The 11,287-nt window shown below is 49.9% G+C and overlaps 1 protein-coding gene across 8 annotated transcripts in view; it reads right to left on the bottom strand.

Moving 5' to 3' along the window:
• Positions 1-70: 70 nt before the first annotated feature.
• The window catches only part of RFFL (ring finger and FYVE like domain containing E3 ubiquitin protein ligase), a 67,505-nt gene continuing 56,288 nt past the window's right edge, over positions 71-11,287 (bottom strand). For 4 of the 8 annotated variants that reach the window (XM_082443721.1, XM_082443727.1, XM_082443728.1 and 1 more), the window contains exons 3-7: positions 10,867-11,259; positions 7,729-7,812; positions 6,541-6,751; positions 5,285-5,308; positions 71-2,637 (exon numbers count right to left, since the gene is read on the bottom strand). In XM_082443721.1, the coding sequence (XP_082299847.1) occupies positions 2,456-2,637; positions 5,285-5,308; positions 6,541-6,751; positions 7,729-7,812; positions 10,867-11,259 (894 nt within the window). In that variant the 3' untranslated portion in view covers positions 71-2,455. The remainder of the gene's footprint in view (positions 2,638-5,284; positions 5,309-6,540; positions 6,752-7,728; positions 7,813-10,866; positions 11,260-11,287) is intronic. The other 4 variants (XM_082443722.1, XM_082443726.1, XM_082443723.1 and 1 more) reach the window with 3 other exon arrangements.

The following is an 11,287-nucleotide window of genomic DNA, read 5'->3' as shown; positions in this document are numbered from 1 at the left end:
GCTCTTAACACCCAAGTAAGTCTGAGAAAATCTTAATATAAGCCATTTGAAATAACACATTCACATCCAAAAGATTTCAACAAATTTATACATTTTATATTGAGCGCTAATCCCTGTACAGCTTATTCTTACTAGTTTGGATCCAGCTATTCCAATGTATTATGAACCAGTCAGCTGTCTGTGTCTTTTAAAACAAGTCTCAACTGAAACCTCAGAACAGTCACAGCAAAAGCCATGGAATAATGGAAGAATTAGACATTTCCATGATAATTAAGACCAAGGACCTATGAGGAGCAGGAGAGAATATTCAAGGATAAAATTCAAGTTTTCTACCTAGGTTAGATAGTAACTGAAATGGGATCTTAGAATTCCCAACTTTTACTTGGCGTAGGAATAAAGAAGATACAAAAAAGCGGGGGGGGGAGGTGTTTGCCACCTTTTTTTCCTAAATGGAAACCTTCACCAAAAGAGGTTAGAAGACTTCAAGGCAAGTTCTTTCTCCAAAATGAGTAAATGACATCAGTTCTAATTCTTACTGAGGTTAACAAACCAACCATCAGGATATTATTAACTCATGTCTTAAGAGGGAAGTTGGGAGGTAGGGAGAGGTAAGGCCGCAGCAGAGAAAGCAAGTTTTAAGTAGGGAGACAGCCAGCTTCTGCCCTGAAGTTATTGCTAGGTTGTAACTGAGCTGCATACATGTAGACCTGTTTCACAGTGGAACTGAGGAGTAGCTGAATCCTTTGTTAAACTGGTAGGCACTGTAAACTATAGTATTTACTGTCCAGCAGAAAGGTGAAAGACGATGTCTTTATAGGGAAATTTCTTGATTCCCCCAGTTCCTACAAAGGCTGTAGCCCAGAATCAAATCACCCAGGACTTGGTATAATGTCAAGGTAAGCGGTCCAGTGTTCAGCTGACAACCACTTTAAAATTATTTCACTCCCCCAAAAGAGATTGATTAGTGGTTGACAGCATTAAACATGTCTGTACCAATAAACAGGTCCCCTTAGAGGTTTCCCACTGCTTTCAAAGTCATGACTGGTTCTTCCAGTCTGAGAGATCTTGGCTGCATGGGGTGGGGGTGGGGGGACTGCCAGGGCCTTCGGGTGTTCAAGGGTTTGCATAGCTCGCCCAGTGGTGACGGCAGCACACACCGCTCTTCTGATAGTACACAGTATGTACGTTTGTGCTTGGCTAAGCTTCTCCGGCAAACTTAAGCTCTTCCAGTGGTGAAAAGACCCTAAGAGGGCTCGAGAACATCACCTGTTCGTTGCACGGCCCTTCCTAAAGGGCCTAGAGAATGCTTCTTCCTGACCTGCCCCTAAATCAGCAGGCTGAGAAAGGAAATGGAAGTAGGGAGTCCCCACCAACCTGGGGAACTAAGACTTCCAGCTGTCTGCTCAAGGGCTGAATCCAGCCTCGTTCAGTACCTTCTGATACCTCTTAGGTGCTCTGTCTTACGTGCTCAGTCTCCGGGAGCTTCATGAGAAGTCTGGCTAGAGAAGCGTGAGGCTCTCTGCCTAAGTCTCTGTGCCTTCAGTGAGACCATGTTTAAAACCTCCATGGGAAAGAGGGACCTCATGCTCAGGGGAAAGTGGTTTAAGGCTGTCTGTTGGAGAAGGCAAAGCCAAGCAGAAAGCCACTGCTTCCACCCAACGCTTTCCCTTTTCTCATAAACTAAAATTAAGGATGGCACAAAGTCAGGCCCCAAGAGAAGACGCAGAGATGATCCACGCACCATGTCTTGCACAGAGGCCGGAATTTCCCAGCAGTTTGAAAGCCAGATGCTTTGTTGACTGCCAAGGTCAGGTCAGGAGACTGATAGCTTCCAATCCCAGCACTTAAGGAAGCAACTCCTAACGACTTCAAATTTTTTCAATAGCATTTGTGTTTCATTTCTCGCCAGAAATGAGTTTACTGGGCCAAATTCTGTCCTAAGGAGGATCACCATTGGTCTGGGAAGCTAACATCTTTTTGGTCTGAAGAAACACATGGGATTTTAGGTAATGTAGCAAGAGATTTCAGCAAAGGTCGGTTAAAGCACAGAAAGCCAGAGAGACCAGAAATGAATCCAGATGTGCTGGGGAAGAAGAGAGCCATTTCTACCAGGACTTCCGATGGGTGGAAGAGAGGCACACAGCTCAGGGGGATGGGTGGGCTACAGGAGGAAGGGTGAAACTGTTTAGGTTCTCAGAGGAAGGGAAGAAGATACGGTCCAAATTCCAGAAAGTCCTCTCTTCATCAGTTACCATCATCACCCCAAGATCGCTGAAACAGGGACTTGCCTGTGCGATCTGTGCATGCCCAGAGGTGACACAGCATCTTGCTTGCCCTGGTCTTGGGAACACTGCAGATTTTCTTGTTAGGCTGCCCCTCTGCAAGCTGGCCAACTGTGGGCCCAGACACCTCGAGCTATGTCCCTGTAAGGCACTGAAGAAGCTGGTACAAGCCTTCAGGATCGGAAGACATGCACGGCTCGGATCACGTACTGCCGGCAGATGGGACACTCGTTCATGCGCTTGCCACACTTGGTACAGGTGACCATGTGGCCGCACTCCAGCAGAACACAGTCGATGGGCGAGTCCATGCAGATCCGACACAGGTTCTCCTCCAGGCTGGATGGCACTGCTCCCCCTGGACACACACAGCAGAAAGGGGGTAGAGGGGAAAGTAAGAAGACTGTCTAAGTGTAAGGAGTTGGGGGACAGGGGGAGAACAGGCACACTGGGAACAGCCCCCCCAAATCCACATACTTCACTCAAACAGAATTCCAAAAAAACTTTTCCCCAGTAGTTAATTCCACTTGCTTGTTTAATCTGCACCTCTACAGGTCAGGCTATAGATTTGAAGAGTCAAGTACTTGTAGATCAAAGACGTCCCAAGAACATGAGAATTAAATAAGGCAAAGTCCTCAAAGCTTAAAAGAAATAATTTTCAGACAATTGAGGCTGTAATACAGCACTTAGGGACTCAATATTCTCTGAGGCAGAACATGATGAAAAGATAAAACTGGTTCAGAAAAGTTTAGATATAAATGGAGCTGCAATGAATGGCTCACTAAGGATCATGAGGCTTATATGTAAACATATCCCCAATTTAATAAAGCCAAGGATCATGGGAGCCTCTGGGCCATGCCACAGACTACCGCCAGGCTTCCTCTTAGGAGACGTCATGCTCCAAGAACCCGGCGGAGATTACGGCTCCCTCTTCTCTGCTCCCCACACACGGCTTTATTCACACCCTCATGACTGCTCATCACACTGCATGAGAATTTTTGAGTTTGCCTACTTGTCTCCCCACTACACTATGGGCCCCTAAATTCAACAAATGCAATCAATTTCTACACTAATGTACTAAGCAACTGCTATGTGCTCTGAGGTCTGATATTCATCTTTGAATCCCTGCAACCAGTCACAGGGTAGGTGCTCTCTACATGTCTGACAAATGAACATCTCCCAAGGGAATGATAACAGCTCACATTATTGCAAGCTTACAGGTGCTAGCAGGGTCCTAAACACTTTGCATGTTTTAACTCATTGGATGCTCACAAAAACTATGAAGTAGGTACTCTTGTTACTCATATTATAGATGAGGCAACTGAGACCAAAAGGTTAAGTGGCTCGCCCAAGGATTCAAATCCAGGCAGGCGGGCTTCTGGGCAAGGGGCCTGAGGGCAGGGACTGCCAAGATAGTATTAACTGCTCAGTGCATAGTTCTCGACAAGGCTAACTGGCTTGTGCAAGTGGTAAGATACAGTGGGCATGACCAGCATCCTAGGCTAGCTGCAGGAACAGAAAAACCTTCACTTCCCCAAAGTCAACCATCCCCAGCATGTTTTAAATGGTAGCCTGAACCAGGTAGCCATAAACAGGCAACTGGCCTTGTACCAGCCACCTCTACGGTTCCACAGGGAATTCTCTCACACTCCATTGCTTCTGCACTTTCTTTTCCTGTTCCCTAGACTATTCAAAAAGTCAAGAAACACTTGAGGAGGGCTGGCTGTAAGAGGCAGTGAAACCTATTTACCTCTTTGCAGAGCTGTTGGCCCTAACAGGGAAGGTTTGGAAACAACTGAACTATATAAATACCTAAGATGAGCTGGAGTAATTTATAGAATTTCATTACTGATTGCTTCTATCAGGATTAACAAATTCATCAACTCAGTTGCCAGCATTCTTCCAGGGAATCAGAAAAAGAAAGACACCAAGTGGATTGGCCCGATCTTGGTATCAGATGAGGGAGTGGGTCTAGAACTCCAAAAGCTTTGGGGGAGTTCAACTCTTGAGAATTTATCAGCCAGAAGACTGTGCCCCATTCGGAGCTATATGATTGTGAGCTCTTCCCCAAGAAAGGATGTTCTCAGAAGCGTAGGGGCCTGCAAAGCACTTTAAAACTTTTTCAGAAAGCTCTCCAAATTTGTTATTTAGTAAAACAGCCATGTAGCCTTTAGGCTTTCAAAAAGGTCTAGCATGTTTTAGAATGATTTGGATCTGCAGTCAAGATTCCTGCAGTGTGTTCTGGAGGTGCCCAAAGGCCCAGTGGTGGTCTTTAACACACAGGTGAGTTCGTGGCAGCTGAGCGCCACAATGAGCACCATACGTAACACCTTTCCCGATCTATCCCCAGAGCAGTTCTAACCACTACCCAGCCCTGTACAAACAAGGCTCTCAGGTCACCACCCTTTTCTTTTTTTTTTTTTTTTTTTGGGCCACACCGTGAGGCATGTGGGATCTTCGTTCCCCGACCCAGGATCGAACCTGCGCCCCCTGCAGTGGAAGGGCAGAGTCCTAACCACTGGACCACCAGGGAAGTCCCCACCACGCTTTCTTTTTAGTTGGTACCAGAAGCTGATAAACATCCCAAGTGATTTCCCTGAAGGTGTACACAGAAACCCTCCCCACTCAGACCAAGAGGGAGTGAAAACTATAGGGGAGGGAGTGCCTTAGCCCCAGGAGTGTGGGAAATGCACCGGATGTGCCACATGCCACCACTTGCTTTGCTGAATATTTTACAGATGCTGGCTTCTGAGCTCTGACAACCCAGAGGCGTGCAGATCTGGCTGCCCCTAGGTGTCCTGCCACTCTTGTCCCTTCACGGGGACGGGGATGAGAATTTCTAGAGATGCTAAGAAGCCTTGGTTCCCAGTAAATTCCCCCACATCCTCTATGGATGCTGACATGCTCAGAATTCTTAGACTGTTAACAGGAATCAGGGCTGAAGGAGGGGAAGGACAGAAGAGCTAAGAGCCTAAGCCTGTTCCCAAACAGGAACAACTACATACCGTTCTGGTCTTCAGCACCACACACTGGAAAGGAAAGAGAAAGAAGGCGTCTGAATATGTGACAGCACGAGGAAAGTCTCCAGCCACCCTGCCTTCACTTCCGAACTCTGACTGCTCGCCTGCTGGGAACCAGGCCGGCCAAGAGCCCAGACAGAACACCCGCCCTCCTCACTCCCCCTGCGTGCGGAGGACTCACACACAGCTCCTGCCGGGGTGTCTGGTCTAGTCTTAGAAAGAAAGATTCCACCGCTTTGCCATGAACAAAACTGCCAAGCAGGAAGGCTACTGCATAAGCACAGGGTCCTTTTCTGTTGCTTCTGAAGCCAGCACTAAAGTCAAGAAAGGAGGGACAGTCTGCTCCAGTCGGCCAGGGAGCCGGGATGCAGCCCCCCGGCGGAGCCATCTCCTAGTCCCAGGTCCTCGCCACTCTAGGGAGGTTCTGGGGATGATCCCAAAGGGGAGAGTCTGTGATCAGGTGACCAGTCAGATGTCCCCTAACTCTGATGAATCTGAACTTCTGGGAGAGGAGAGCCCCAAATCCGACCTCAACTGTGAGCAGGCAAGGAGTCAGAACGACCTGCAGGACCAAATCAGCTGGGGAGGGGGTGTTGGGGGGCGGGGGGCGGGGGTAGGTTCTGGGTGAAGTCACTTCAGGAAATGCAGAGTTCCACACGGCTCAACTCCTCTCTCTTCTGCAGGACTTCTCTGCCTTTACTGTTCCATTATTCATCCACTATGAATCAGCAGCAGGGACATAAAGTTTCTTTTTTTTTTTTTTTTCCCCAAACTCATCTGAGCACAGACCTTGATATTTACTGGGCATCGCTGAAAATGATACCATGCTTTGGGAAATGAACAGCCCAAGTGCAGGCAGGACACAGTGTTCTTGCACCGTGTGTGCAAAGAAGGAGTACTGGTAGAGGCAGTAGTCAGTATGGCAGGGGCGACGTGTGGGGGGAAAGGCCATGGACTTGGACCAGGAAATCCTCAGTTCAAATCTGGGCTCTACAATAAAAGGAAGACACTAATAACGCCCATTTCACAGGCTGCCCTGAAGATTAAATACATGTACATGATGCCTAACCCGATCCCAGCCCTCAACTCCAAAGGACAGCTATTATTAGAGGCTGCAGATGTGTAAGGTGACTCCTTCCTGGGCTAAAAGTGGGGAAATTTAGTCAGGTCGATGTCGACTCTCAAGCGAGACAGCAAGCACTCTGGAACTCCGTGCAGCTGTCACCCAGGCGGCCCCTCACCCAGGTGCTGGAGTCCCTTCTGATCCTTGTACAGCCGCGTCACCCTCTCCATCAGCTCCCACTTCTCACAGCAGCCCTTGTAGTTGACGAAGTTGCGAGCCAGGATCTCTTTGAGCTGCCGCACAGTTAGACCTTCAATGTCCTCCAGGTCGGTCAGGTCAGACAGAGAGGCCCTCCGGCCCGGGACGAAGCTGTCCTCTGAGTCAACAGACTGCAAAGGCAAAGATGAGATCGGTGGGCTCAGCTCCCCCAACCCAGGCCCTCCCTCCCAGGACCCCAGAGCACTCATCACCCCATGCTTTGGGTGACTGGCCTCAAGAGGAGTAGGCACAGGAGCAGTAGCCGGCATGGTGCCCTGCATCGCGAGAGAGACCACGGTCTCTTCCTGACCCGAGCCCTGAGCTCAGGCGCAGCGGCCTGACCCGCCCAGCAGCACGACCCGGTAGAAGGAGCAGTAGTCTGAGGCAGGTGGCCCTGGCTTTGAATCCTGATTCCTCCGCTGATTAGTACTGAATAGTATCAGGCAAGTGGCTCACCTCTCGGAGCCCAACTGCCCCTCCATGAAGAAGAGGCAGCAGTCCTGCCCCACAGGGTTGCTGTGACGACTAAACGCGGCAGCACCAGAAACTACCGAGAATGGTGTCGGTCCTTCTCCCCTGGAGACAGTTCTGCTTTCCCACGAAGGAGCCCACCTCCTGGGCGAGCATCCTCTCTATGCACCCGCGACAATAGCTCCACGGCCCCGATGGCTGTGCCCTGGGCACTGGGCCCGCCACGGCTGAGGCCTGAACTCCCTCCCATCTTTCCTCCTGATTATCTGACTTCCTTCCCCTAACAATGGCTACTGTGTGCTAGAAGCAGAAGAAAAGAACAAGATTTGCACAGCGGCACCGGGAGCCTGCCCTCTGGCAGCTCTTAGAAAGTCAAGAGACTGGAAACTAATGGGCCATGTGGCTCCCCCGTCTCCACTGTGACTCAAAACTCCACACTAACACACTGACAGCCACAAAGATTAACCTGGAATGCTAACACTAAACTCCACCCCTGAAAACAGAATTTCAGAAGGACTATCATCACACACTGATTCTCCTCTCTCCACTTGGAGTCTGCCAAGAGGTTCCTAATAACAGCCTAAGAATGCCAGTGAAAGAGCAAAAGCAAAGGCACAGACCCAAGCGGGGGCCCCACCTGGGTCTCATCCTCAGCAGGTGCTCTGGCTGTGCTCTCCAGGTAGACGGGTTCCTCTTGGTCCTGAGACACATGGCCATTGGCCTGTGGGAAGAGAAAGGTGCCATCACATCCACAGAGATGTCCCAGGGATAGCATGGGCCTCTTGCCAGCTCACACCATTTCCAGAACGCATTCCCATCTCCCCCGGAAATCTGGAGTCTCGCATAACAGCATTACAAAGCCTGCTCTTCAACACTGACTTTGTCAGGCAGGGAAGCATTAGAAATAGATTTCAACTCTAGAACAAGATGCATTAATTCTGCCCACCACCAGGAAGGCATTAACCGCCACTCACCGTCAATTTAGTCTCAGCCTGAACACTCCGAGTCAAAGGAAGATCACACGTCCACTCCTGTGCTGGACCGCTGTCAAGTTTTTTCCTGATACTGACCCCAAACTACCCTCCCGACAACTTCTGCCCACCGTCCCTGGTTCTGCCCCCAGACCAATGCCAACTATTTTCTTCCCAGCTGTTCATATCATATCTTCCCTTCCTCCACACAAAATCTCCCCCACTCCCTCATCTGGCCCGGGTGAGACAAAGTTTCCAGACCCTCCCCACCCTCCCACCCCTCTCTTCTGGCTGGTTGCTGCTCTCACATTCTAGAAATGTGCTCCAACCAGCAGGGCACGCTACTACTGAGAGCTGTCGTGAAACCTGGTCAGAAATTATTATTAGCCTGAGACTATATAAGACAAACGCCTGTCCTTAAGAAGCTTCATTCTGCTTAGAATTCTAACTTCTCAAAAGGTTCCCCCTAGATACTCCTTCAGGTTTTGCCACAGAGTAGTCAGAACTGTGAGCCTCCTGATCCCATCACCATTGAAGCCACAAATCCCTTAACTAGATCCTCTTCACCCACTGCTCCCAAGAGGCAAAGGGCCTGGTGTGAGCCCAGAGCAAAGAGGTGTCTGAGCTCACAGGCCTTTTCCACTGGTCTCAGTAAAGGGACAACCTGGGAAACAAGTCACTCACTGCCTCTAGCCGCTCATCTCAGATTAGGATGCATAATACGGAGCTAATTAAGAACAGGCAAGCAACTACAGTGGCAATGAAGAGTACAAATAACCACCACCACCAAAAATGCCAAGTGACGATACGCTCCCACATATAGCACACATGTATGGAGATGCATCCAAAACAATGTCTAGCTTTCTCTTAGATTTACGTCGGTGTGGTACACACTGGCCTCCTGGTGTCACCTTGGAGTTACAAAAAGTCTTTCAGAGCCTAACCTCGTCCTAAGTAGACAGCTTCTTGTATGTCCTTTCTTTTCCAGGAAAGAGAAACTAGATCTCATGCTGCAAAGTATGCTCCTGTCTTTTCAGTTTGCCCACTGGCTAAACCAAAATCTACAATGAAATATGTGTCCACAGTTGTGCTTATTCCACACACTTCCTTCACCAGCAACTACTGCCAGGACATTAAAGGTACAGGAAAGGGTCCTGGTAGGGCGAGTGGTACAAGCAGATTTGCATCCTGGGTGCATGCAGCTCGCTGTAGAATTGTCGGGCAGTCGCGCACAAGTTACTTCGCTTCCCCTGTTTTTCTGGATGGCAAAATGCAGACCTCACCAGAACAGGGGATGTGAGCTGACCTGAAGGTCCTCTGAAAACATCAGAGAAGTACCCAATGAGATCTGGTACACAGTGTCACCTGTGGGTGCAGTCTGGAAACTTCTGATTAATGAAAGGAAGCTTAAAACCGACTCCTTTCATTGGAAAAGCCACCTGAAGGTTCTTGAGGGGAAAAAAAAATATCCCTCAAGGCACTCTCCTGGCTCCACATAAACAGAGAGAAAGCACTTAACCAAGCAAAGGGAGGAAGTCAAAGCAGGAGCCCAAACCTGTCCAGCAGACAGAGCCAGAGCTGAGGGAAGAGTTAAACTCCAGAGCGCGCTGGGGAGAAAGCAGGCTCAAGCCAACAAGGGAGCTGCTGAGTTTCCTGAAGGTAAAGCATGCGATCACAGTGGCCTTTATGCCTCAGTGCTCGTCAGAGCTGAATCAGGGGGCCCCATCCTGGCGAAGGAGGTGATCATAAACAAGAGGCAGCAGCCATCCACATCCTGTGTGGGAACTGACAACACTGGCACGTGCCTGCTCGAGGCGGCTCAAAGCCCTTTAGACGTGAGATCACGCTAGGCAGTCCTCCCAACATCCTGGCAAGAGCAAAAGTGGTCTGGATTGCTAACCCCATTTCATTGTTATAGGCTCAAACCTCACCCAAACTGACCCAAGAGTCAGTGACAAACCGGATGTGGAAACCGGATTTCTTAGGTCCTAATCCTCCCACTATTGCCCAAGCCATGTAAGTAAAAGGCTCACTAAGGCACTTAACGTATATCTACGGGACACCACCATGCCTTACACAACGGTGAGGTCCGCCTGCGTCACTCTAATCCAATAGTTGGTTTCTGCGTCTACCTTCCCCCTTGGAGGGGCTTTCTCAGCACAGAAGCAATGTGTTACTCATTTCTGTACTTTCCATGCCTGGTTCATATTTCAGTCGATGTGCTGCTCTGAGCTTACCATTCCCAGGCCCCACTAGGATGCTGGTAAGGCTGCTTACTGTTCAATAGCCCGCCAACCACTGCCCCGCCCAGACAGAGGCTGGCAAGAGAAGCAGCGCCCTTGCCTTAGTCACAGTGTTTCCCCACTCTCCCTTCCCTCTACATGTTCCTTTTCTTCCTTTGTGCCTTGTGACGGTCACCGAGGAACGGAGTTCCCCATCCGGCCAAGGAAGACCACAACAAAGGTGAGTAAGGAGGAGGGCAATTTGAACAGAACTACATGCAAAGACTACCAGTGAGTTTTCTCAAAATATTTCTGGAAAAATGCATTTTTTAAAACTCTCTAACTGGGATATGTACGTATTAAAAACAAACAAAAAACACAAACACCCAGTAACGCGCATCAATATCCCTGAAAAAAGCCAACACGTGAGTCTGATGTCCAGAAAACATCATCCCTCATCAGTAAGCAGAAAGGCGTCACATGATCCAGACACTTAACCTTGCCCCACTCCCACGGTGCAGGCGGGAGAGGAAAGCGAGCCCTCCACCCGGCAGAGGCGGTGTGGCTGCCAACGGGCCGTACCTGCTGCCGGTCCCGAGCCTGGGCCGGGGCTGAGGAAGGGAGGCCGGGTGAGGTGGGAGGTACTGTGCTGGTGTGAGGCTGGGTCAGGAAGGCCTGCTGCTCGGGGGAGTCCGGGGACAGGCTGGGGGCGCAAGTCCTGCCCTCCTGGGAGATTACAGGCTGCTGGCCAAGCACCAAGAACACCAGCTCCTCCTTCTCCCGGCACGTTTCGGTAGAGATGTCATGCAGGCTGAGATAGTCCCTCAGGTCCTTCACCTTCATCTTCATGAGCTCCTCCCGCTGAAAGGCTGTAGCTCGGAAGCGCTGGCAGAGAAGGCAGAGGCGGGGCCCGCTCCCCACTTGGCTCGAACAGGCCACGCAGAAATTCTTCTTACAGTCCAAGCAGGTCTGCTGCTTAGAGCAAGAGGCAGAGGAAACCACG

The sequence above is a fragment of the Balaenoptera physalus genome (assembly GCF_965194825.1).
Source record: "Balaenoptera physalus genome assembly, chromosome: 20".
NCBI lineage: Eukaryota > Metazoa > Chordata > Mammalia > Artiodactyla > Balaenopteridae > Balaenoptera > Balaenoptera physalus.
This window is presented reverse-complemented; position numbering and strand designations above follow the sequence as displayed.